The sequence below is a fragment of the Dermacentor variabilis genome, chromosome 9, assembly GCF_050947875.1.
Source record: "Dermacentor variabilis isolate Ectoservices chromosome 9, ASM5094787v1, whole genome shotgun sequence".
Lineage (NCBI taxonomy): Eukaryota > Metazoa > Arthropoda > Arachnida > Ixodida > Ixodidae > Dermacentor > Dermacentor variabilis.
This window is the reverse complement of record NC_134576.1, coordinates 137,652,027-137,679,267: the sequence shown is the minus strand read 5'-3', so window position 1 is coordinate 137,679,267 and position 27,241 is coordinate 137,652,027. Positions and strand designations below refer to the sequence as shown.

Below are 27,241 nucleotides of genomic sequence, written 5' to 3'. Positions count from 1 at the left end.
GTTTCTGATTTCTTATTACTGTACAGGAATTGAGTAGCACCATGTATTCTGCTCTAAGTGCCATTTTATAACATATATTACAGCAAAGCTGTTAACCTCTAGTTGGTTGGGATTTTTCGTGTCCACGTACATGGTGCTCACACAAAAACAAACAGTAGCAGAAGGCTTTGCATTTGAGTTTCCGCTTAACAGAATTATGCTTTCTTGTATAAAATTACAATACAATGCTATTATGCCTGCAGGTTGTGTGCAAGTCCTAATTTATGAATTTTGTGAGGTTATTTTCCTTGAGAAATTCAATTTGTTCAATAACACACTTGCTATAGGCAGAGGGACTACAAGAATAAGGATGTATGCAGTGTTAACGGTGCCGCCACCTAGTGGCCGCAGTTACTCAGACAGACCTCAAACGGCAGCCGAAATGGCAGCTGAAACGGCAGCCGAAATGGCAGCCGAAATGGCAGCCGAAATGGCAGCTGAAATGGCAGCTGAAACAGCAGTTGAGAAAGAGCTTTGTTTTTCTGTTTCCGCGTAACAGATTTATGTTTTCTCCTATATTTGAAAAACAGTCTGAAGCTATCATGTCTGCAGCTTGCATGTAAGTCATACTTTACACATTTTTTTGACGCAATTTACTTTTAAACCTTAACTTAGCTCAATAATGCACTTATTCTTAATGGAGGGCCTAAAAAAATGACGAGGCATGCTGTACTCCTGCACATGTGCATATGTGCGTGACATACATTGCTTATGGTGCTGCTGCTTGTGTAATGTCTTAATGTCGGTTGTGCTTGCCTAATGTCGGCAACAGCTTCGCTGTACATCCACTTTCACAGGATGGAATGGAGGTGGAATTTTTATTTACCTTTTCAAAGGCCACTCACTAGTGCCAGCTCTAGTCTTTAGTAGCAAAAAAATTCAAGATTATTCTTTGTCGAACTTTATACACTTATATTTCTAACCTGGTTCCACCTCTCAAACATTAAAATATGCCTACTAAATTTTTTCAACTGCCTGGCCACAATTTCGATTAATCAATTAATCTATGAAAAACCCTGCATTGAAAGCGATTAATCGATTAAAGGCTAAAATGATGCATGATTAATTGTTAATCAAATACGAAAAGTAATCGACCATCCCTACTCTCAAAGCGGGCAGCATACCGAATGCACTGCGCCGTCATAACTTCTTAAACGAACAGAGTCGAAGCATGATCGGCCACAAGGTACTGCAGCACTGTAACTGAGACACCAGTCACAAGCACAGTGAAAATAATGCCATTTGAACAAAAAATTAGTTTTGACTTCGGTTGACTAGTCTATAGATTGGATTGACAAGAAACGTAGAGGCTGCCAACATAATGCTAAGAATAGCGGGATTTTGAATATTTGTTTTAATATGGCCAATTTTGCCGTTATTCGAATGTCACAAGGATAAAGTTCAAGCAACGTAAATAATGAAAAAAACTCATGCAACGATCGAGTAAATCAGTACTTTTGCTATGGGTCATTGGTGATGCCTCCCTGTTTTAAACAAAGAGGCACATTTGCCAACTTCTACGACCTTATCTTAAAATGACCAACTTTTAGAACATGTTTAGGATTGTCGTATTGACACCAATAATTTAAAGATTTTTCATTTATGTCTCGTTTAAGGCAGAGTTTATTTCAAAAGAATAGAAATACAGTCACTGACAAATTCTTCAGTGCTTGATTTTCTTATCAGTCAAATATTCAAACCTACATGCAGCAGCGACACCAGCTTATAGAACTGATGCATAACAGCAACCAATATTTCGGCCACGGTCACGTGAATATTTCTTGAATAAACTTCATAAACATTTTGATTTGCTTGTGGCGCACATAATTCTTGTGGCAACTGTAGAGCAGAGGCCCTGTCCCAGTGTTCCTCCAGATTATTGTCAGAAAATATTTAATAAACAATCAATATGTTGAGTTATCAAACAATTCTTCAATATAATTCACGAAATTTCAGTATTTTTTGGCTTCAGCTGTAGCATCTTTCATGTAGGAAGGGTTCAGCCAGGATTTATCTGTTTGGGAACAGAGAGTGATTCTCTCGCACACCCTATGTACACAATTGAACCAGTTTTTGCCTGATTACGTCATGCGCCTGTAGTATGTGTAACATTCTTTTTACCATGTTTCTTTCGATGTCCTACTGTGTTTATTGAGTTCTGTGCTCTTTTACTTACCATGTTTTATACCTATTGATTTACTAACACCCATTTTTGTAAACATTACATTTAATACTGTTTGTCTTTGTGATATTTGATAATGTTCTGCCTTGGTATTTCTTTTTTATTGCAATAGCAATTATGTGGACACTCCAGGCAAATCACTGCCGTCACCGTGACGTATTGTATAAAGTCCAACCCGCCGTGGTTGCTTTGTGACTATGGTGTTAGGCTGCTGAGCACGAGGTCACAGAATCGAATACCAGCCACGGTGGCCGCATTTCGATGGGGGCAAAATGCAAAAAACACCCATTTGCTTAGATTTAGGTGCACATTAAAGAACCCCAGGGGGTTGAAATTTCCGGAGTCCTCCACTACGGCGTGCCTCATAATCAGAAAGTGGTTTGAACCCCATAATTTAATTTTTTTATAAAGTCCAAATGCAAAAACATTGGGCTGTGCGCCATATGCTGCAGGTGTGAATGAAAGATTGCAAGGGTGGGCTGAAAAGGAGGGTGGCTTGATGCGGTGGTGTCTTCTTGTGCTCACAAGAGAGGAAGCTGGTGAGGGTGCACGCGCTAGGTCGGTGGGGGTGCAGATTAGTATGGGCATCTCTTGTACTCCAGCTGCGGCAGCTGAGCGTGGCAGCGTGCATCCTACCATGGAGTCAACCTGCACTGAGTTCGAAGGTTAGGTGACCTGAAATAGCTGATAGCTTCGTGTGCACTGTGTTCTCATGCGCCTAGTTTGCATTGACACGAGGGGCAGCACGAAGAGGAATTTGCTCACTACTGCTGCCACTGTTCTGACAGTGATTGTCTGTGCTCATTGAGTGAGATGTGTTTGTGTTTGCTTATGCGTGCATGACAATGTGCTTGTTTATTTAATTAGTAAGGGAATATGTACAGCAACTAATGCAGCTGATAAAATGACTAACCTTACCTCGTATAGTTGTTTAATAATTTTCTATTGCAATCATTGCTTCACCTGACTGGCAAAACTGACTTTCTTGTTTGTTTGTTTGCCGATTTTGGTTTTTATTTTTTTGTTATACCATGCTGTTCTTGCAACTGATTCCTCTGCTAGTTGCTGTAAATTTTTTTGTTTCTACTAATTCATATACTCACCCAGCCGTCATGAAAAACTTCACCAACAGGGATATTTGAGGTATTGTAAATAAATAGGCATTTGGCATTTCAGCTTGAAGACCTTGAGCTGACAGTGGCTGACCATGTACAGAAGGTTCTCAAGGCTAACTTTGCTGCCTCCTGGGAAGAGCTTGGCAATGGAAACCAGGTGGAGGACACCTACGCCCTCAGCACCATGAAGACATTGCAAGGTGATCCTTGAATTTGCTGCCTAAAGTAGTTAGGCGCAGATTATGCTGCTTTCTGTGGCTCCTCTTTGTAGAATCTGTCCCTTTGTTTTTCTTCTTTTCTTTTTCTATGGCTTAATGCAATTTTAAAGCAGCAGCTATGGCAGATGGCACTTTTCCCACTGCCTGAGGTAGATTACTTGAGGAGATTACTATCACGAGAAGTAAGGAAACCACAGAATAAATACAAGTCATGAGTCTTGTTTGTCTGTCCAAGCAGAAGTCTTTGCATAAGGTGATCCAAATGGAAAAAGTACAAATTTATTAACTTGAAATGGCTAGACCCTAGCAAGATGCAATTTTCAAAAAAAGGAATATTCAGAATTCTTTACAATAAGAAATTATATAGACAGATTAATTACATTATTCACTGACAGCTTGTGGTGTTATCATCACTTGTCGACAACAATTGTAACCACTTTGGCTGTAAGGCCTCTAGTTACAAATTTTTTAACATGGTTCATGTAAAACCATTTTGCTACAATAGTATATTTTTTTTCAAATTGTTAAGTATTCGTTTCTCCTGTTAATATTGGATTACTCTGTATTAAAATGTTATAAACAGTTCACTGCAGTGAACACTTCATGATGATTTGACATCTTCCTTGACATTTCTTCACAAAGTTAACAAGCGGGCAGGCTTGCTTAATTCATGACATTTAAATAATTAAGACAATTTAAATCATATTGGAAGAAACTTCAGCGTACGATGCTGCCGCCCTCGCAGATGCTGTGCACCAGATCATCCAGTTCCTGGGCATGCAAGTTTGCGAGCGCTCGGACAAGGTGCCCGATGGCAAGAGCTCACACACGCTACTGCTGGCTGGCGTTTATCGGGGTGGCCATGATGTGCTGGTGCGGGCACGGCTGGCAACCACGGGCGTCGCGCAGGGTGTCACCATGAACCTCGCTGTGCGCAGCAAAGACCTCGACGTCTGCCAGGTCATCATCTCTGCGGTCGGATAGGGAGGGAAAAAAGAAAGAGAAGGGGACTAGCGTTATAGACTTGTTTGTTTTCTTGTCTCTCTATCTCTGTTGCGCCTTCGAAGGATTCCACTCTGTGACCATCGCACCTTGTCGCTACTGCTGCTCTTTTCAACACGAATGCCAATTCAGCCAGGAAGTGCAGATTCTATGCTCGCAAAAGCCTGGTGTCTCTCGGGCTATAGCGGGCCTTCTTGTAGAGATTGTTTGACATTCCTGCATACTTTCTGTCTCTGTTATGTGTGAAGTGTGCAAGAGATATTCTGCAGTAATCTTTTTACATTTTGGGTCCTCCATTTCTTGAGCATTTACAGAAGGCGAGTCTTGCCAAGAAATCTTTAGTGTAGTAGATGGCATGCACGTGACGTTATGGAGACCATGTTGGCGAACCATTCACTGCACATGTAAAAGGAGAAACGAGCAGCTTTTTGCTGGGCTAGTGGTTCACCAGCTTGGCAATCGCAATGGCATCAGTACAAGCCATCTACACGTCTGTTCTTGGGAGGCTTTGTTTTTCTCGTAACCCACATTATGCTGAACATTAAATGATCAACTTTGCAATGCATTGTAGCATAAAAGACAGCTACAGGAAGCTCATCTCTAAAGTTGCAGTGCTTGGTTGCTCGTACCACCTTATTTCTTGTTCGTTCGATTATGCAGGGTTGCGACGCAGTCGAAGCAGTGAAGTGTAAAAGTCGGGACTGGCTCATTTCCCTCCAGTTATATAGTATTTTAATGCCGGAGCCTGCTGATGATTTTCATATTTGTTGTCATCAAAAGCAGAAGCGAAGCCTTTTTGCCGGTGTAGCATACTTTGAACAAGCGCAATTAACCAGCGTGGTCCTGCCCTGGCTTTGCGTTATTGCTACCCCATGGGAACGTTTTCTTGAGCCTTTATTGCCTTGGCTTGTTGAGAATTGGCCGCCAACACTCTTGTGTGGCCGATAAATGTACATATAGCTGACCTGAATGCTGAACCAAGGCTGTTGTCATCAGTCTCATTACAGAGACGATCTGCTTTTCTTTTTTTTTGAGAGACTGTAATGCCTGAAGTAAAGCAAGAAGTTGTCATATATCCGAGTGTGTCATCGTTTATTCCTGGCATCAGATTGCGTAGCACACTTGCATGCCATCTGCAGATAAAATGGGGGACAAAGTGCAGGGTTCAAGATGTGGCTTACACGTCTTAAACGGACACTAAAGTCAAGAGTCCTAAACCAAAAGTTTCCAAAAACCTTTATTCTCCAATGTATGGTGCTGAAAACTTGTAGTACATACACATATGTAATATTGTGTGCTTATATGACATCCATTTTTGTTTGTCACTCCTTTGGCTCTAATCTTATTCAAGCTTCCTTTATTTTCTGCAACAATTTGCAACATAATTGTTCCTCCTAAACAGGGTATCAATGACTTCTGTATGATTCAAGAAATGCCTTAAGACCAACCTTAATGCTCTGCTCGAGAACGAGATTTGCGAGACTTCGAAGCTAAGCAATCTGAAGAACACACTCTCAAGCTTCAGTTTCAAAATCATGTTTGTGGCTAATCGTCACTGTTGCCCTCTTTCACTCGCCCTGCTCTTTGCTTCCTTCTTGACACTACTACACGCCTGCGTGATACTAATGTCGCATTAATAAAGACTTAGAGCGCTAAAAACACGGAAGACGTAGAAAAAGAAGCACACACCACACGCACTAACGTCGCCTGTGATACACGCTGCATCCCATAGCCTCAGAGACTGAGCAGCGAGCAAGCCTGCGCGCGCTGCTTGATCTCAGTGGTCATATACATACACTGGTGGTGCTGGTCCTGCCATCGAGAAATTTGCAGCTTAGACAGACACAGTGCGAAAGATCAGCCAGGTATTGCAAAATTTTACTGGAGCACTGGCAACCTGTTGGCTCGCATGGTTTTGGAAGCTATCGAGACTCGCTCTAGCTCGAACAGGAAACATGGCATGTGCCTGCAGGATATTGCAATTGGCCCATGCTAACCATGCTTTTCACAGTGCTGACAACAGCTTGTGATACGGAGTGCAACTACTGCGCCAGACTCAGTTCTGCAAGTCTTAACATGTAGGCTTTTATGGTTTTATGGTTGCTAGGCTTTTAAACTTAGTAGCACACCTGGATGCCCTTCACCCATGCCTTCATGTTGCATCCGGCAGTGCATGGGCAAAGGCGCTCAGCACTGGTGCATCACTCAGCCGCTTGCAGCAGGAGACGTGCTCGTTCTTGGGCTACAGGCTGTGGCACAGTGTCTGTTAGGAGGCAAGACACGTGCTTGGCGATGACGCAGGAACAGTAGGCAGTGAATAAGATGACTAGCGCAGCCACCAGGGACGCTACGAGATATACGTTCACCTCGGACACCAGTTTCACCTCGGACATCAGCCCAGATTCCTGCGATGTGGCAGGATCCCAGTTTCACAGGGGCAAATTTTGCAAAGTCCAACATGGTGTCAAGCACTTTGTCCTGATGGGGGGGTATGGGGAAACTGGTAATGCTTGTAGAACATTCTTAAATATGTGCCCACTTCAGCAAAGCTATTGCTGGTTTTAGTTAAAACCCAAAATAATGACAAGAAAGAATGTCGAATAAAGAAAAATAGTGATAAAGATACGTCGAAAGATTTTATAGAGAGTACAAATACTGAAGAAGCAGTCCCTAATACCATCCAAGACACTGGTAGCTCTTGCCATGGATGCGATGTCTCGACACTTTTTAAGGATTCAAAGCTCATAATAGCCACAATGAAACCATTAATTGAGGAGAAGAAAACGTCAATGTTGTCACTGTTGCTCTTACTTTATGGGGCCCTGCACTAGGTAGGCTGCATGGAGACGACATTGCTAATGGTTGGAACTGAGACAGGGGCCAACCATGTATTTTCAATCCACTCTCAAAGAGGATTAGCCACATCAGTGGGTCACGAGTGATCAAAGTAAATGGAATAGTTTGCTTGGACACTGGCAGCAGGTAGCATCACAGGTGCGCTTTGCGAGCACATCGCGTGTGCATTGTATGTATGCGTACCTGTACCACTTGAACGCTGCCATGGCCGAACTGTGCTCTCCTTGAACCAGCCATCTCGACGTGGTTGAGGAAGTCCATCATGCGTGCCGCATTGTGACGCGCTATGGCGGCCCTCATGGCTGGGTTCCCGGTTGCCATCTTGTAGGTGCTCAGCTGCATCTGTGCATAGTGGCGCACTAGGCGCCAGGGCAGCGAGAAGTCGTCCAGGCTATACGTCGCGCCCTGCACAATTCTGCGCTTAACTCATACATTCTTGCTCCGGTCCCCTGTAAACATGTGAATGAATGTGACACCAATCAAGAGCATGTTACCCTTTCCACAAGCTGCAAGTCATGTAATTTCAGGAAGATGCATTGGTGCTTGCATCACCTTAATTGTCATTATGCTTTGCTTGGAGTGCTAGCAGAAGGGAAACTGAGTGGTCATGATTTTGTTGGCCACAACCATATGAAGCCATCAGATAAAGTATTGGGGGAAGTATTCGTCATTTTAATTGGAATATAGAAATGATGAAAACATGAAAGTGGACGAAAAAAAAATCACGAACGATTATGATGCTCCTTAACGCAAAATTTTAGCACAGCTCTTAAAGGGCCCCTCACCAGGCCCCACAGTAAAATTTGGTTATACACTGAAAGTTGTTACGTGTCCTCTAGGGAGCATCATCATCATCATCAGCTTGTTTTATGTCCACTGCAGGACGAAGGCCTCTCCCTGCAATCTCCAATTACTGCTGTCCTGCGCCAACCGAATCCAAGTAGCGCCCGTGAATTTCCTAATTTAAGTGCTCCACCTAGTCTGTCGTCCTCGATTGCATTTTCCTGCTCTTGGTACCCATTCTGTAACTCTGATGGCCCAATAGTTATCTAACCGGTGCATTACATGACCTGGCCAGCTCCATTTTTTTCTCTTGATGTCAATTAGAATATCGTCTATACCCGTTTGCTCTCTGATACAAACCGCTCTCTTTCTGTCTCTTAACATTATGCCTAGCAATCTTCGTTTCATCGCTCTTTGCGCGGTCCTTAACTTGTTCTCAAGCTTCTTTGTCAGTCTCCAAGTCTCTGCCCCATATGTCAGCACTGGTAAAATGCACTGATTGTACACCTTTTCAATGATAATGGTAAGCTTCCAGTCAGGAGCTGGCAATGTCTGCCATATACGATTCAACCCATTTTATTCTGTGAATTTCCTTCTCATGATCAGGGTTCCCTGTGATTAATTAGGTTACCTAAGTAAACATACTCCTTCACAGACTCTAGAGGCCGACTGGTGATCCTGAACTTTTGTTCCTTTGCCCTTCTATTTTTCATTATGTTTGTCTTCTGCATAATAATCTTCATCCCCACTCTTACACTCTCTCTGTTAAGGTCCTCAATCATTTGTTGTAACTCACCTGCATTGTTGCTGAATAGAACAATGTCATCGGCAAACCTAAGCCTTCCCAGTTTAATAGCTTGAATACCTCTAAGCACGCAGTGAATAGCATTGGAGAGATTGTCTCCCTGTCTGATCCCTTTCTTTATAGGTAGCTGTGGAACTTTTGTAGATATTTTCCAAGGTATTTATGTAAGCGTTCTGTACTTTTTGATTACGTAATGCCGCTATGACTGTTGGTATCTCTACTGAATCAAATGCCTTTTCATAATCTATGAAAGTCGTATAGAGAGGCTTATTATTCTCGATTTCTCGATAACCTGATTAATCACATGGATGTGACCCATTGTAGAGATCCCTTGGTTGACTGAAGTCCAGTGTTGCTCTTATTCTATTGGAGATTATTTTGGTAAATATTCGATATAATACTGGGAGTAAGCTAATGGGCCTATTATTTTTCAATTCTTTAACGTCTCCCTTTTTGTGGATTAGTATAATGTTGACATTCTTCCAGTTTTCTGGGACCCCTGCAGTCGATAGACATTTCATATAAAGAGCCGCCAGTTTTCCAAGCATTTTGTCTCCTCCATTTTTGATTAAATCGACTGTTATTCCATCTCCTCCTGCCGCTCTTCCTCGTTTCATGTCTTGCAAGGCCCTTCTGGCCTCATCGCTAGCTATAGGAGTACCTGTATCCTGTTCATTACTGCTTACAATTGAGGTATCCTGAATCCTCTGGGTGCTGTACAGGTCAGTATAGAATTCTTCCGCTGTTTTTACTATATCTTCGAGATTGCTGACGATATTACCCTGCTTATCTTTCGGTGCATACATCTTGGTTTGTCCTATTCCAAGTTTTTTTCTCACTGATTTCAGGCTTCGTCCATTTTTTACGGCTTCTTCAGTCTTTCTTACGTTGTAGTTTCGAATATCACTTATTTTCGCCTTGTTGATCAGTTTTGATAGTTCCGCGAATTCTATCCTATCTCTTGATCATTCTGCCGCAAAAAATTTTCAAATCGGCTCATTAATAGCCTTGAGGCGGGCTCCACTGCCAAGCGAGACGATCTCTACTCGCCCCGCTAGCCTACGCAAGCGAAATTCCTTCCCTGCGTTCTCCCATACCGAACCTCGATGATCGCGTGATGCCTACGTCGCAGGCCCCGCCTTCGTGTATTTTCTTTTGCTCCTCCCCCCCACCTCTTTTCTTTTTCCGGCGCTACGCACTTTCGCCGACGGCGTCGCGCCCGAGCTGTTGTCTCTAAAGTCCCTTAATAATTTGAAAGTAGCGACACTCTCCTCCACTCCCCCGCTTTCCTCCTCGATTCTCCTCGCCCGCCGGCTGTGCGCGCTGCGCACGGCACGCTTCGCCGGCCATCGCGCGCTCGGCGGCCCGATGCATCAGCTGGCACCCGTGATCGCACCTAACTTCGGGATTTTTTTCTCGCTCTATTATTAAACGAAAGCACTAGATAGGGATGCAATGTGCTTGACTCTACCATGACCCACATTTATCACCTTCTCGTTTGAGCAATGAAAGCGCTAAACGTGCACGTTTGCGGCATGAATTAACAATCGCAGCGTATTGTATATAGCCCACATTGGCTTTGATATCTTTATACTGGTCACTTCAACAGGGCAGAGCTTTAATTAGCGCAGTATTTAATTTAAATTTGTACATTCTTTAATATTTTTCGACACAGTGACGCTCCGTTAAATGCAATTTCAACTAGTGCTGCATTTTCGCGGAAGTACTTTTTATGACACTATATTTTTGCAGTCGAGCCAGGCAGAGATTGCGGTAATTTAGTTGGACGTCATTGCGTGCGTGAAGCTTCAGAAGCAGGACAGTGGCCGCAAAAATGATGCGAAATTTGCTATAACGTGATTATGGATTTTTTTTTTTTGGGTGGGGGGCAGGGTGGGAGGGGTTCAGTCCTAAAAGGCTTGGGGCCTGCATATGCCGCGCATTTAATACCTGGGCTATAGAAATTTCATTCCTGCTTGAAAGAGAACAATTTTTTTCTAGTTTTTCGTGCTCTCAAGAGAGATATATCTTTATTGACTACTGTAGAAGTGAGCGTAGCCAAGGGTTGGCTTGAAATTTATGAATGATTGCTGACGGCAACGGACGACTAGATTAAGAGATGGGAAGGGGATGCTGTCTCTGTGACTTATTCAGTGTAGCCCATCGAATGCATTCAATTAGTGCCTCAGACGCCCGTGGTGATGCAATATTCAGCGCTGTAAAGGACGATAAGAAAGGATTTAGCCCTTCTGTGACTGGGTCGGTTTCAAGGAAACAATGCGTACTATTTTAGAAACACAGAGCTTAAGAATCTGACGTTATTTTGATAGCATAACTAAATATAAATTGTAAAGATTTCACCTATGGCGAATGAAAGTCAGCCTTAAAAGGCATCTCTGCTGACTCGCTCCTCACGTGCCGCTAGACCTCGGAATCGCGGTAGACTTTCACAGTCGCGGCGGTCACACGAAGGCCTTCATCGCTCTAAAGATCCATAGCAGGCAAGAAGATGCTCAAAGCTTATTTGCGCGAAGTTTTGGTCCTCCTTCGCACATTATTCTTCCCATCTGTGGCATTAATGACTCTCCCAGATGTCATTCCTTTTGCAATTTGCCAATAAAGCTGTTTCGTAAGAGCTGGAAAAGCTACCAACCGCAGCCATTACCATAGATCTGAGAGGGCGGCATGCAGGGTTTTGCCAGTTTTTTCAGCTACTTACTGAAAACATCGTGCCACCCCAACACAAATTTCAGACGCTGAGTACAGGTCTGGAGCATAGAATACACAGCCATTGGACACACCAGCACATATCTGGCCAGATGCAATTTTTATTGCAGGTGACTCCTGAAACGTTACACGGAAAACACACAAAACATCCAGGATGGCACACACTTCGGAAAATAAAATTATTTATATAAACCGCCGGTTAGAAGTAGCATAAGCTCGAACCCAGTAACATGAAACATTGCATGGTGTTATTCTCCAGACGATATGCGTCCGATGTTCTGAATCCACTTTATTCTGCGGCTGATGTTCTTCCCTCGAGGAATCGTGAAAAGCATGAAGCTATTTTTTCACGCCGGCTTGTGCACTGAAATGCGCAGCAACCCGGCATAACGCGGTGCGAAATGCAGAGTTCGAATTAGCTGAATAAAGGAACACGGCCTGCCCATGGCGCCGAAGAAAAACAACAACACAAGCAAAGCGACGCTTTCGCGCGCGTTTCCAAGGCGACGGCTGGGGCCGGCCGGAGCGGCCAATCATCGGTCAGAAAAGCGCTGAGTGGAGAGGCGGGCGAGGAGGATGTGCGAGGGTTGGCGATGCGGCGGCAAAGTTCACAGAATGGCGCTACTTTCAGTATCAAGGGGCTTTAGTTGTCTCTAGAGTCACTGGAAAAAAATTTGTTAACAGAGTACCGCAAAGGTCGGGATTTGACTGGCAACACTGTGCGGCCACCGCTATATACCTTCCAAGCCGACTGCGTCGCGGGTAGGCCGCCGTGTTGGAAGAGCTTGATATTCGGTGACACATCGGCTTGAGTGTTTACTGAAGTACAGATACTTTGTGCCCGGAGATAATGGTTGCTAAGAACGAAAATAAAATGTTATTTTGTGCGAAGTAATGCAGCCGGTGGTTGTTTTGCACGCCGATCGTGTTTACTGCTGAAACTGTGCTACGATTGTGGGCAGCAGCTTAGCGCTGCTATCGGGAGCTTATGCACGCGTCTTTTTCCCCTTCCGCGGAGCGAGCTACGAAGGAAACATTTCGTCACTTCGAGCCGCAATGAGGGAAGCTTGTGCTTTTGGGCATGAACATCGTGTACCACCGCCGGCTTCTATTGAATGTTTCCAAGCAGGACGAAACTAACACCTGACAGTGCCACAGGTACGTACGTTTATTGTATAATTTCACAAGCTACATCGGATACATTTCATTTAGTTTGTAATCGGGTACCGTGCGTTCTCGACTCTGCCGGGCGACTTCGTCCGCCGTATACGTACGATACACTGCGACTGCCGTATGTGCACCGGTGTTTGGCCGTGATCGTAAGACGATCTGTGCACAGCAGGTGTAAAAACCAACTTCGATGACCATTTTGCGCACTAAATCTTGTGGAAGGCCAATATGAGCCATTTGCGTGATTACAGCAACGTATATGCACTTCTGTACACTGATAATGAGCGAGAGTTTGCTACATTGTGATTTATGAACGCGGGTGTCAAGTGCGTTCCATGAGCGGCTACTCTTTTCAACTTATTTATGACGGTTTTCTTAGATTGCCAAGATTTGCTGCCTGTGTAAAAAAAAGGCAGGAACGCCCGCTGATGACGCAGCACTTTTTTTTCTAAGTTATATGGGCGATGTATAAAATTCTTGCGCTTTTAGAGCGGTTTATGTAATATGCATGGTGACAGAGTGAAACTAAAGCTAATGGGTGTTCTGTTGTTTTGTATTTCTTGTTATGCATCATGCACAACATTATTTGGGTATGCACCGTAGCATTTCAACATAAAACATAATATGTATGCTGACTTCAGTTCATTGCATGTGCTCGGCTTACAAGCTCAAAATTTGAAGCATGTGTTGTGAACAGTGGCGTAGCAACAGGGGGGGCCGGGGGGCCGTGGGCCCCGGGTGCACGGGGCCAGTACGGGGGGGGGGGGGGGGTGTCATATACGTCTGAAGACACCCGAAAATTGTCGATATCCTCGCCTTCCTCGACTACACCCGGGGGGGGGGGGGGGTGACAGAAGAGCTAAGGGCCCCGGGTGCCAGACGACCTAGCTACGCCACTGGTTGTGAATATCACCTTGCCGTTGGTTTCAACCTCAAAATGCGTATGTATAAATGAGCAAAGGATAAGTGGAATGCCCATCCACTCTAGGCTTCTCAAAGTCTTCAGCACAAAAGAGGTCCTGCAAATGTTTGTTGTATGGTTAGAAGTGTGATGCTGGTCACCCTAACGCTGGGCTGTCCAAGGAGGCTCCCAGGGCTTTCTTGAATGAAGCCCTGTTTCAGACATGTGAAACCAGAAGAATATGGAAGGTAGCTGTAATAATAAGTTGAAAGACCCAACTAAAGAGTCGAAGAATACGTTATAAAGGTTTAGAAGTTTACGCAGTGAGACAATTAACATAGCTCAATTGAGGTGTAAACGCGCATGTGGCCGCAAACACGCAGCTTCAAGGATTGCTAACATTTAACCCATTTCTATTTTTCTACCAGTGCCAACACAACTGCACAGCAAGCGGCCCTTATGTGGACACACGACATCAACTGACCATGTATTTATTGACTGCGATCGTCACAGTCTGCGAAAAACAAGTGTCATATGCGTCGAGTAACTCGAGGCGAGAGTGCGCTCACGTGCGCGGAGAAATAATGCGAGCACCTGGTGCACGTGAGGACGCGGAATTTTCGCGCGACAAGTGTGCCTTCACGTGCCACGACCACGGAATAACCGCGTGTGTTGAGCAACAAACGTGTACACGTGTACCCGCGTCAAGCGTGCAAGACGCGAACGATCCCTGCAATGAACTCCTATTTTCGTGGCATCGCTATAACACCGCGTGCACTTCGCTTAAATATCTTCTAAAACAGTGCCGAAAAGCACAAGCAAGGTGTACTTATACCTCGCACACACGGGTGTTTTTTGTAGGCTCGAAGTTCTCCCGGCCGATTCTGTGTAACCACGCAGAACGACGCTCTCGGTCATTTTTCCCGGTCGGAATCGAGAAAAAAGTCTTTCCAGACTCGGTTCGGTTGCTGCATGCGAAGGCGCAGCAGCCAGGCATGATTTTCTTGCGGTCAAGCGCGAGCGCGACAATCGGAACACAAAAAAAAAACGTAGGGAACCTGCGCTTCCTGCGCTCTAACTCAGCGGTCCGCCCGGCGCTTGGAAGGTACATGGCACCCCAAAGTCACGTGGTACGGTTGGGCCAATGAACGCGTCGGCGGCGCGGGGAAAACGAATGCGGTACTCTGAATTTTTTTTCCAGTGACTCTAGTTGTCTCTAGAGTTATTGTATGTACTATCGGCGTCAAATGAAAGTTGAACAGCGCAGCGCGTGGCCCAAGCATAAGTGAAGATATAGTGCTCGCCGTCCAGTCATCACCATTGACAGGCGCGCACATCCGATTTGGCCGCACAGCGCGATCCCCCTATAATGAGGTAATTTCGCTTCTTTCCTGGTTCTTACGTTTGAAAGGGAGGAAATAAGAAATAAAAATGAAGCTAAAATATTGCAGTTTACACCGAGTCTTGTCGCACAGATCGCCGAAGCCACAAGTGCTGTCAGCACGAATAGCGGTGCGCGTGGTGCAGTTTGCACCGTCATCGCAAGTTAGATTCGCCCGCGCGGTGCGGGCGATGACGGTGCAAACTGCACCACGTAAACTGCAAACCCCTTACACTTCGTAAAGTAGCGATACTCTCCTCCTCCGCCTTCACTCCTCATTGTTTCTCCTCTCTTTCACGCTCCCTCCTCGACCGTGGCGCCGCCTACACTGCTCGAGCGTAGCAACGGCGCCAACATATGCGCTCCTCGTCACCCCGTAGAAGCTTCTCGAGCAAGAATCCCCCCGCGTGGGCTTCTCCCGGGCGGACCGCTCTTTCCTGCTTCGCCTGCGCGTCGGCTGCTACAAGACGGCTGCTAGAACACACAGGCTGCAGGGAATTGGCGACCCCGCGTGCAGCAACTGCGCCGATTTGGAGACGCTCGACCACTTGCTACTTCGCTGGCCTGCCTTCGATGTGGAGCGCACGGACTTGTGTACAGTCTATCGGCGTCTGGGACTGACTTGCGATACGGCGACCGCGCTGCTATTCCCTGCAGCCCACTCGTCCATCGTGAAGCACGCTTTTTCGGCACTGCTAGACTACTGCAATGCGACGCACTTGAGAGCGCGGCTCTGAGCCCCGCACTCACTTTTTTTTTCCCTTGCCACGTTCGTCCCGTCTTTCTCTCCATCTTTTTCTTCCAATTCCCCCCTTCCCCGTGCAGTGCTGTTGAGGTGACCTCCTGTGAGAGACAGTTACGGCGCTGCACTTATCTCTTCCGTTTCCTTTTCTAAAATCACTTCACACACACGAGCAAGAACGGCGCCGATGCACGGCGCGGCGTCGGCCTCGGCCAGATCGCGCGAGGAGGAGGCGGCATTCTTCAAAGCGTGGCACTACTTTACGAAGTTTAAGGGGTTTTAAGCGTTCCAACATTGCGCTCTCCCCAAGGCAAGCTATGAGCTAACGCCGATACCGAGTCCAAGCAGACGCGCACGGTAGCCAAAGAAAGCTATGCATTCCAACCTATGCGCATCAGTTTGTTCAGTGCGGAGCTCCCGGCGACGTAACGGTCGCAGTGGGCAAAATGAGCTCGCTCACCGCCAAGGTGACGCCGTTGTTGGCGAGCACTGGGTACTCGAAGTGGAAGTTCGGCCCGGCGTAGCGAAGTGGCTGCGGCAGCTTGAGCAAGCGTCCCAGCTCGTCGGCGATACGAGCGTCGTCGTACTGCCGGCTCTGAGTGGCTCCGTGCTCTCCGAGCAGGCACAAGGCCTGCAGCGCGAATAAGACGGCAGCGGAGGCCTTCATGGCTTTGCCGGCTGCCCCTGCCGCTGGGCCGATTCTGATGTGCTGTGGCTCATACCCACTGTGGAGAATTGGCTAGGGTAATGAAGTGGCACTCGTTTAAAAAAAATGAGAGACATGTCGTTATCATTGGCATAAAAGAACGTGGGGAAGAGTGCCTGTCTGGAATGTCAGAAGTCTCCGCAAGGCCTGGACCATACCGGTTGCATGATTGCAAGCGTGATGCGTTAAATGTGCGCGGGAACGGATTAAGTGTTTCATGGCATACTGTACTGTTGCTACAAGTATTACGAAATCGTTTCCCCGCCGGGATGGCCGTGATGACTAAAATTAAAGCGGCGTCTGTCTGTCTGTCTGTCTCTCTCTCTCTCTTCCCGAAATACGGTGATATACGGCCAATTACGAAACTAATGGCGAAATTCACCCAAAGACGGAAATGGTAAACTAAAGATAAATAATAAATGATGTTTAGCACCAAATGTATGAGGACAAATGGCGAGTGGTTCTCGAAGATGAAGTGAATTTTTGCGTATTAAAACGGCCATGTTCCACGCGTCGTAATAAAACGGCGCCACAGCGGTGTTCCATGCATGTTCTATAAAACAGGTAAGCGGTTGTCCTTGTTATAGAGCAGCAAGGGAACGGACACCGGTTATACGAAAACGTAGTCTGGTGGTCCCAAAATAATCATCAGGCAGAGCAGAGAAAAACTGAGAGGCAGCTGGTACTAATCAGCTGGAGGATAGAGGAGATGGGGGCGCTGCTTCCGCTACAGTTGTCGCTGCAGATCATGATCCGGCAGTGGATTGGGTAGCAGTCTCTCGGGTCACTGGCACATACCCCAACGTTGATAGATACTATAAACGTTGACATACCAACACTGGAGGATCGGTAGAATGACAAAATGATGATAGTTATCCGACACTCTTATCGTACTTATCCAATCCAATCTATTGTCCGGCCGATTGCCGCTCGCATGGCAGGCCGTGCCGCGGCACGGTGGTCGGCCCAGCTGCTCGCCGTGCTATTCTTGACAGTGGCGGCTCCAACGGCTCAGGCTGGCTTCTTCGACAGCCTCTGCGAGCTGCTTGGCTACCCGGAGCTGTGTCGCAACCATCGCATGGCCAGGAGCCCCGCCAATTGGGAGGCCGCGACCACGACGCGGGGCCCGTTTCAGCCCATTGCGGACACGTCCGGGCCACCCTGGGCTGCTAATGACATGCCATGGATGCCCGGCAGGGTAGTCATCAAAGGTGCGCTTTGGAAAGATATATTTACCAATCTCACCCGGCACTTTATTGTGACACCAACGTCATCAGATACAAACGTGCGATGCGAATCTTGAATATCGTCTAGCGATGATTATTAAGTCCCATGAGTCGTAACTAAGTACATCGGTGTAATTCACATCGACGAGCAAAAAGCGCGGATGTGATGCGACTGCCGTCTCTGACGCTATGAAAGTAGCGATTGTGTTTGCATCGACCGAAGGGGATATAGTCTAATCTGGCGTGACGCTGGCTTGATTAATCCTAAGCAAAAGCGCTATTATATATGGCGGCAGAAAAAGTAAATCGCGATCTAAAGTGTGCCTCCTCGCAAAATTAACGCGGACGAGAACACATCAGCCTAGCTCGGTTAAGCCTAAAGTTGCCACCTTCAAATCGATTATGATAATCCGACGTAAAGATCCGACGATCTTTACGTCGGAGAAATATCGTCTGCCATAGTTGCAAAGTACTTTGGACGCCAGTGACAAAGTCCTCTTGTGAAAATGTTGGCACGGCACTAAGATGTCTAGCACCCTTGACACCTCACATTTTTCTTGCGCGCATTTTAACTTAGGAATGGCACAGAGGGCATTTCAGTTGTGTTTACTGCTTACGCAAAGCAAGACGTGAAATAGAAGAAACAACGAAAAATTTGCCAGGAATACACTTCGGCGTGTGTGTGTTAAAGTGACCCTAAAGAAGCACCAAATCACATTAGAATGATAAAGTATTCTTTTTGGAAACTATATATTTAGTAATTTCATTAAAATAGTTGATTACTAGAAGAGACTAAGAAGGTGAATCAATTTTGTGAATTTCGGTCCACAACCATAGCGCCGGTACGCCAGGGTGACCTCACATTTATGTGCGTTATAGTAATTTTTTTTTTCATATTTGAGGCCACGTTGGGGCTCAGTAATGGTTTGCGAACCTTGACATGTTCAATTTTTGGCTATTTGAGAACACAGCGTATAGTCCATTATTGCCGATCAACAATAACCAGGCCCCAGCGGACGCCGTCAAAATCGATGACGTAATGGAGAGCGGATGCAAGAACTTCATGGTGGCGTCGCCGCCACTATTCTCTTCGCCCCTTTTCTGGTTTACCAAACCTATTATCGCTGTAAGAGTGGCGTTTTTGATGTTGTAGAAGGGGCAATACAGGAGAAATAATTTTTCTCTTTAAGAAAATGAGTTTCCCTTTAAGGAGGTCTTGAAAGCCCTGGAGCACAGAAGACTTACTGAAAGCGAGCTCGGAGAAGAAGAAACGCTTACTGGCAAGCACGAAGCGTTTCTCTTAAAGGGCCTCTCACCAAGTTTGGCTATCTTGACCTTTTAACCACCAAGATAAGAAATACTTTCCCTAGTATGTTTTTATTGCTTTATTTTGTTCTTTATATTGCTCAAATAAGTACCGAATGAAATATTAAAAGGTGCCTCTAAAAACCAAGCAAGATACAGTAGGTCAGCAATATGGTTTTAAAGGTAACTGTTTGGTACTCGACTTGACCTGGTCATTGTGTGTTCTTGAGATGCACCTCTACATGGAGATTAAAAAAAAAAACATAAGAGCTTGCTTAAACAACGTAAACAACAATCACCGACGATTACGGTACTCCCTAATTCAAAATTTGAGCGCGCTCTATACGTTTTTTCATCTAGCGATATGTTGGCTGGCGTGGACAATCTGCATCGTGCGGCACGTTGCAAACGGAGCGGTGTGGCGCCACTGCCTCGCTAAACTGGAGATCGCGAGAGGCAGCGCATGGCTGACGCGCGGGCGCGATTCACAGCAGCCACCGCCGACAGACGATGCAGGATACTCTGCCGTCATCTCGTAGCCACCGTCGCCACACTATGCTTTTCCTCTCGCCCTTTCGCCGTACTTTCTTCCTCCGCTTTCCACCTCAAGGTTCCGCTGCACATGCTCTTTCGCTTTCCTCCTCGCGTCTTTCATCCCCCACTGCGCTCCGCGCTCACCTTCATCTTTCGCTGTGCTCGTTCGCTCGGTTACGAGGGACAACGCCGACGCTAGCCGCAGAGCTGCGCTCCAAGGTTTCGCGTTGGCGAGAATATTGTCACCATGTGAGCTAAAAAGAAACCGACAAGGCCTTGTGGTCTCGTGGCTAAAGTATCTGCTGCTGCTCACGGTCGAAAATTTTGTCGATACCACTGTTGAGCAGGTACGTAAACAAAGGTAAATTGAAAGGCGATATTTAGATTTGTCTAGTTTTTGCAGTTGTTTTCCTTAGGTCAACAATATTTTTGAGCTGTCAGTTAAACAGAGACAAGCGCAGCGTATACATCGCGCGCTGACGGTCGTGTCGGTAAAGTATTAAGCTCTGTGCGCCCCGGCTAGAACAGCAGAAGTTTCAAAACAAACGCCGTGCGCCCAACCTCTCCAGAATGCTGCCCTCCCAGCCAGAGCCAAGGTCACGCGCACAAACGCATCTACGTAAAACGCATTGCTAGCTACGTCGCTCACCTCGACTCGTGACTTTGGTGAATCGTCCAATACGGAAGGCGTGAGACCGCCGCTTTGAATGCACCTCGCAGCAAAAAAGGAATGGAATTATCACTACCGAAATATGTTTATGACCTCACTATTACAGGCAAGCCCACTGTGCGATTGAAGGTGGATGCTGGAGCCAACTACTCGCTGCCCTCTGCAGAGACTAGGCAGTCATTGGAATTTGACTTCGACAACGTCACCTACTCCGTGGACGATCCGATGCTGCCCTGGAAGATCATCGAATACTTCGCAAACCTCCAGGTGGGCACGTCTGCACAAGAAACCGTTTGAGCTAATCACCAAATGATCTTAAGCCGGCGGTGCTATCTTGGACATCGGCGAATTCTGCAATGGCGTTTAGCCGATCAGAGAGGGTACCCCTCTGGGTCAAACAGAGCTGACAATAATTTGTTGTAGTGAGTGATTTGGTACTGTGACACGTTGGAGTACTGCGCTGCGAAGCAATACTGTGGACAAGGACGTGAATGAACAGGACACTAGGCACACATGAAGCATAATGTGAAACACACATGGTTGCTTTTCGTGTGTGTTCAGTGTCCTAGTTCTTCACGACCTTGTCCATAGTATCGCTTCGCAGCACGGTGTTTCGTCATGTCAGCGCTGACAAGACGGCGGGTAAAATGGCCGCCGATGTCCACGCAGAAAGCACCCCGGAATGACACGGCGCACCTGATTGCTGACAGATCGGCCACGTTACAGAAACGACACGAACATCCCCGCCCACAGAGAGACTATGAGGGACGATGGCGCTTCCTTTCCGTGTGCCACCGCCAAAGATGCTGACGCCCTGTGAAGCCGATGCCTGGAGCCGCGGCCGCTCAATTCGCCACGGTCCGCGCGCACGGTTCTTTCGCACGAAGCACGGTTGAAAGCGCTGCAATACGACAGGGGATGAGCGCAGTCACGTGGTTTTATTTCGTAGTTTGCGGGCTTTCTTTAAACGCAGGAAAAAATCACCACGCAGCATGCATTGCCACAAAAAATTGGATAGGTCGCTTCTGAATCCCCTCTAAAACGCAACGAAACGCACTTGGTCTTAAAGGGAATATTGAAAATGTAGCATAATTAATCTTAATTAATTAACTAATTACGTGCTACGGTTCACCCGACAGAAGAGCATAGACAGTTGGAAAGAATGGGGCTGAACGATAGCTCAATAAGCATGCCTGGCATCGCCAGCACTCTGCATATTCGGCGGTAATGTTGCAGCGAAGTTTCATGTTTGCAGTGCCGCGTGCGTCGACTTTCTGTTTGTATTAAAGCCATCGCTTGCATTGGAATTAAAAAAAGGAAAAAAAAGAAAAGAAAGAAAAGCTGCCAGATTAAAATAGTTCGCTACCAGATTCTTTAAGCAATTCACTAATAATCCAAAGTGCTATTTGACTTCGAGCGATGAATCCGCCTCAGTAGACGAGGCGAGTATGCTTCAAAAAGAAGCAGGAAGGTACGTAGTACTGTGGCCTTTCATACGTGGAGCTCGACTGAAGCTCTTTTCTCCTGAGGAAAATATTATTGCGGAGAAGCCAGCTTGCGCACGTTTGGAAATGCACACATTAACGAAGGCATATCTTTTGTCCCATCACCAATACCATGTATGCTTACATGTGACTACACAGCTGCGAAAGAAAGGCACATAAGCACGAATACCCCCAGCCAGTGCTGTAAAATGAAAGGGGTGGCAGTAGACTATCGCTCGTCAAATGAAAAGGCTGACAGAAGCAAGACGTGGAAGGCAGCTCTTGACTAAAGCTGGCTTCTCCGAAAAGCCATTGTTCTAATAAATTCAGGTTGCACGAAATGATCCGTGCGTGTGGTCATAGCTTTAGTGCATGAATGCACGCAGATTTGGCTCTTTGACATTACGGCAGTACCATATACAAATTACGAGCTGTGAAAGAAAGGCTCAGAGGCGTCCACAGAATTCTCAGGAGGCGGTCAACGCCTGTCGAGCAAGGAACCTGACTAAAGTTGGCTTCACCTCCTAACGAATAAATATGTGGAGAAGCCAGCTTGCGCGAGTTTAAAACTGCGGGGGTACCTAGTTTTTCTTTTTTTCTTTTTTTTGCACAGTGCACTTAAGAACGCAGACGTAGCTGTTGACTTGCTTTTACAAGTTTTAAAGCGAAGCTTCCTTTGCGAACCCTACTGGACTTTACTGGCTGTGGTTGCTGGGTGCTGCTGTTGTCTTGTCGAACAGCTCGTACTTAAAGTAATAATAATAAAAAAAATAAATCTGTTCCCCAGCACAGCAGCCCGATGTTCTAACCGTTGGGCTACAATCGCACGTACGATTTGTGGGCTCAGGGCCGTGGCTTCAGAGCCAGTGGCCAGCCGAAGCTCTCAGATTCGACACAGAGTGCGGGAGGCATGACAAGCACAAACTTTACTGTCCGGAGCGCAGACCAACTGAGCCCAAAACTGAGCTTCCTGGTCGCCACTCCCCGTGCCAGGCACGCTGACCGTGGCCCGGGCACATGAGCGCCGCTCCAATGATGATGATCCCGGCACCGCTGTACCGCCATGCGGCCGGTGTCCCCATAAATTCTAGCGTGCCAACGCCAGCTATAGCTCTTTGAGATGATCGCGGCGTGCGCCACATTTCGTAGCACGGGTGCGCGAAAACACATGCACGAGCGCCAGTTTTCGTTACGCGAAAGACTCAAGCATGAAATAAGCAAGTGTAAGTTTTATGCGGATATCCTTTAGCGTTTTTCTTGTATGGCTGCATTCGAGTGTCCCCTTTCGGGCACTGAGAGCGAACGTACGCAGGCCCCTCCTCTACTTACTCTCAATGCTTTCTTCAACCATGCGCGCACTGGAAGACGTTAATGTACCTTTTGAAGCCTTCCGAAACAATGGCCATGACAACCCGAGGAAAAACTGCGTGTAATGAACGCGTAACGTACATGCTGAAGCTACAGTGCTCATCTTGCGCAACACGCGGCTTTTTTAATGACAGGAATTCATACCAACTTGCGCAAATTTCAGTCCTTCTGATTCTCTTTCCGGTCTCCCACTCTCTAGGACCACTTTTGTATAGCCTCTTCAAGCCCTCCTTCAATGTTCGTTCGCTTGCAGGTAGAAGTGTCCTACGTGGAGAACGTCGAGAAGCGCAAGGCCTACTCGGGCTACCTGTTCCGCAAGATGAACGTCTACCTCTACGAGGTTGCCGGCGAGGACGCCACCGTCAAGGTGGCGCAGCAGGGTTACTTTGCTCCCGAGTTCTTTGTAGGGCTCGTCAACAAGCTCTCCATGATCCTGGTGTTCGTCATGGCGGTCATGCTCGTCTGGTTCGTCGGGTTCCTCGTCTACTGGTACCGCAGTGGCGGCAGCGCCCAGCGCGACCCAGCCGTCAGCGACGACGACAGCTACCTTAGCGACGCCATCGCCGTACTGCCCGCCGAGTTTCGGCGCGGTCGCATCGCGAGAAAAACGACAGGGCGCGGCGGAGTGCGGTCGCGTTCCTGCGACGACGACCTTTAATACCGAACGATCACGGCATACGATTGACATCTTGGGAAAGGCAACAACGTGCGGTGCAAAAACACAGAACACGCGGCAGAAGCGGAACGTATAGGTGGCACTGACTTTTAGCCACCCATGATTTTCGCTAACTTCACTGTAAATGTGAAGATAAAATTAATTTAACAAAGCCCAGATGGATAGTACGTATACAGAACGTTCACTTTTCTATATCGGGGTACCATGAAGCAACGAAAACGTTGCATTGTGTGTATGCGATTTGGGAGACAACGCTCGTGAGGGGCTGCAGCCCACTGGATGCAAACGCCAAATTTTATTAATCCGGGTAACCTGAACTCCAGAGATGTTGCATCACTCTTTGATCAGGCGCGCTTGATCGAAGCGCTCAAGAGAAATTTTTGGACATCTACACGAATCATTTTGGGTTGACTTTCTTTACTCGATTATCACAGTTCTTATAAACTGCACTCTGAGCCAATAGATACGATTCTTTGAAGTCTGCATTCTTCTAAGTCGGCGATCTCTCAATTCTGCGAGACAGGTGACAAGACGCGTAGCCTATGTCGCAAAGTTGCTTTCACAAACGATTTCGATGGATTCACAGACAGAAATGACTCGCATAATATGTGCAATAACCCGCGCTACGTCGACGATTTTCTGATTTAGCTTTGTATGTTTGAATATGTTAATGCTGCATCATTAGAGCCTACAAAAGAATGCAATGCTTTTTTGTCTTAATTGCAAAGATCGGATCATTACGAACTTGTCTTAATGCAGTCACGCAGTTTCGCATACGCAGTTTCGCATACGCAGTTCTTTTAAACATACGTAGTTTTAGTGCAGTGGCGGTGACTGTTTTTCACCGGATTATCACTGTCGCTCGGCAACGCGCTTTGCGTGCCGTCGCGTTTCTTGTTTACGCACGATTCTCGACGTGCTATAGTACTCCAAGATGGCGACCACGTCAATGCTAACGATCTATATATGGATACCGTGAACTCGGGACGGTGCCTGCCTATGACATTCTCTTCATCTATTAAAAAAATTATGAGGTTTTACGTGCGAAAACCACAATCTGATTATGAGGCACGCTGTAGGGGGAGACTCCGGAAATTTTGACCATCCGTGGTTCTTTAACGAGCACCTAGATCTAAGTACACGGGTGCCTTCGCATTCCGCCCCCATCGGAATGCGGCCGCCGTGGCCGGCCGAGATTCGATCCTGCGACCTCGTGCTTATATTGGCCTCTAGCTCCACCACTGGAAAAGCTGGCGCCACCGTCGGCGTGACGTGCTAGGAGGGATCACGTGGACATAGCGGCCGCGTCGGCTGCTTCGGGCGCGCCGAAGCGAGCTGAAAACGAGTTTAAATTCCCTCGTACGCTGCGGTCCTCATTTAGTGGCGAAATTTTCCCGCTTCGAGTGTCTCCGTTACAACGCTTCAAAGCACTACACTAGGTAGTGGCTGCCTTTGAAGGCGCGCAACATATATGGTAGGCTACTGCTCGGTTCCGCAGGGCCGGACGCACGTAACGGAGGCCGGTGTCAGCCTTATTCACGCGCAGCCGCAGGACAAGAAGCTGCGTGAAGCTTGGCTCGCGAAACATAAAACCGGCAAACAGTCATCGGCTACAACTCGGGTATGCAGGAAGCACAGACGCGAGGAAGATTTCTGCTACGGCGCCCGGTCTGCGATGTTCTGAAAACGCGCACTGAGACGCTCGCCCGAGTCCGCTGCCCGACTAATGTCATGACGGTTTGGTCTATGAACTTGTCGATGCTATAGATACTCGCAAGTTCAGTGGAGTGGAAAGGCAGCGGTAAGAAGCACATTTAAAAAAAGCATGGCATATGGTCAGGTTTGTGTTATGAATTAATGCACTGGATTACAAAAAAGGAGCAGCGGTAAATTGCACGCTGAGAACACCGATAAACATACAGTGCGACGCAACTCGAGAAACAATATTGAAAGGTAAAATAATTTAGAAGAAAAAAAAGATTGAATCGTCGCGACGGGACATCACAGTCCACGTAGGCGTCGAAGTCTCTACAATGAAATTATTTTTGAGCAGCTCTGATAGCGCCCACGCAACAATGGTTGCTTGTATACTGTCAAATGCTCATATTCTGCGGCCTAAAGCTCATGGCACGGTGCGAAAACGCGCGCGCGGAGAAAGCGAAACAGTGCGCGGACAAGCATGCAGACGCGCAGTCGGTCGCTACGAATCTGCGCGATCGCTGCATTGAGGCTTCGTTCTATTACGCTCCATTTAGTTATACAAACACTATAAGAACATATTTCACATAGTTTGCTCTCAGCGTTTACCTACCTTTCACGCAAGAAGCCGGTTCGGGAGACTCCATCGCGGCGACCGCGCGTAGTGGCGTTCACTGTACGTATTCGGTAAGGAGATAGCGTCTGTAAACGATTGTGTGCTTTCAGTTTGCCCAAGATTATTGTTTAGGCAGTAAGAAACTTCTCTCGTTTCGAAAGTACTTATAGAAATGTCCGGGAGAGCTCGCGCGTGGTGTTTTCAGTGAGCGCTGACAGCAAAACCTATGAGGAGCGCGCCGCATGATCCCTCATACTACGCCAGCGAGGCGCTTCCGATAGATGGCGACTCCGTAACTCCTCGCCGCCAATAGCAGCCCAACACCATAGCCACTAAGCAACCACGGCGGGTTTCATCTGTTTCTTTTCTTGTTCGCAAGAAATACAATGCATGAAAATAAAATTTCGCATAAATAAAATAAATCCCTGACGTCACACTGACGTACCGGCGTCGGGGTTTCGGCGCGAAATTCAAATACTGATACTTCGACCTTCATTTTGTCATCTAATAATCAAACTATTATTTTGAAATGACTGCCTGCAGTGTTCTCAAGCAATGTCTTATTTGTCTAAACTGATTTGTTTCGCTTTAGTGTCCCTTTGAGCAATGGCTCATACCCACGTAAGGCAGAGGCTACAAGCGCTCAGCAGTGAAGCGAACAGTGCGTACATTCATTGAAATCACCCATACAATACACAGAACAGCATACGTTTCAGTAAACAACAATCTCAATTCAACAAGCGTCCGACCTATCAATAAAGCATTGCATACCCCCCTCAGCAAATGTAGTGGTGGTTTCGCAACAGCTTTGCTAAATTCACCCCAATTCATTTTAATGAACACCAAATGTCGAGGGTTCGAGCACCTAAATAATTATATCTTAATGAACTGTGGATAATTAACTTCACCTTAATTAACACATGTGGTCATGGGTTCGAGTGCCGTAATGACCTCTTATCTCAATTAAACCTGCCTTATCATGTTCCCTATCGAACATGATAAGCGAACGACCGATGAGGGTAGGTAAAGATTTATAC

General features: G+C 46.7%; 3 protein-coding genes across 6 annotated transcripts in view; 2 read left to right on the top strand and 1 right to left on the bottom strand.

Moving 5' to 3' along the window:
- gammaCOP (coat protein (coatomer) gamma) overlaps positions 1-5,631 on the top strand; it is a 47,237-nt gene extending 41,606 nt beyond the window's left edge. For all 4 annotated transcript variants that reach the window (XM_075669663.1, XM_075669667.1, XM_075669666.1 and 1 more), the window contains 2 exons: positions 3,398-3,536; positions 4,300-5,631. In XM_075669663.1, the coding sequence (XP_075525778.1) occupies positions 3,398-3,536; positions 4,300-4,538 (378 nt within the window). In that variant the 3' untranslated portion in view covers positions 4,539-5,631. The remainder of the gene's footprint in view (positions 1-3,397; positions 3,537-4,299) is intronic.
- A 1,884-nt stretch (positions 5,632-7,515) lies between these two features.
- LOC142558561 (uncharacterized) lies at positions 7,516-16,588 on the bottom strand. The gene is made up of 2 exons (XM_075670695.1): positions 16,382-16,588; positions 7,516-7,817 (listed from the first exon to the last, which is right to left on the bottom strand). The coding sequence occupies exons 1-2, from the start codon at positions 16,586-16,588 to the stop codon at positions 7,545-7,547; spliced, it is 480 nt and encodes a 159-aa protein (XP_075526810.1). The 3' UTR covers positions 7,516-7,544.
- Positions 16,589-19,608: 3,020 nt separating this feature from the next.
- LOC142557665 (uncharacterized) lies at positions 19,609-24,643 on the top strand. Its single transcript, XM_075669671.1, has 2 exons — positions 19,609-20,629; positions 23,468-24,643. The coding sequence occupies exons 1-2, from the start codon at positions 20,423-20,425 to the stop codon at positions 23,870-23,872; spliced, it is 612 nt and encodes a 203-aa protein (XP_075525786.1). The 5' UTR covers positions 19,609-20,422; the 3' UTR covers positions 23,873-24,643.
- Positions 24,644-27,241: the final 2,598 nt, after the last annotated feature.

What these genes read in the sequence shown, in the direction of transcription:
- LOC142558561 (XM_075670695.1), bottom strand. Translation starts at nt 16,588, where the DNA reads ATGAAGGCCTCCGCTGCCGTCTTATTCGCGCTGCAGGCCTTGTGCCTG. An exon ending in ACAACGGCGTCACCTTGGCG is followed by an intron (nt 7,818 to 16,381) that starts GTGAGCGAGCTC and finishes AGAATTGTGCAG; the next exon opens with GGCGCGACGTATAGCCTGGA.
- LOC142557665 (XM_075669671.1), top strand. Translation starts at nt 20,423, where the DNA reads ATGGAATTATCACTACCGAAATATGTTTATGACCTCACTATTACAGGC. An exon ending in AATACTTCGCAAACCTCCAG is followed by an intron (nt 20,630 to 23,467) that starts GTGGGCACGTCT and finishes GTTCGCTTGCAG; the next exon opens with GTAGAAGTGTCCTACGTGGA.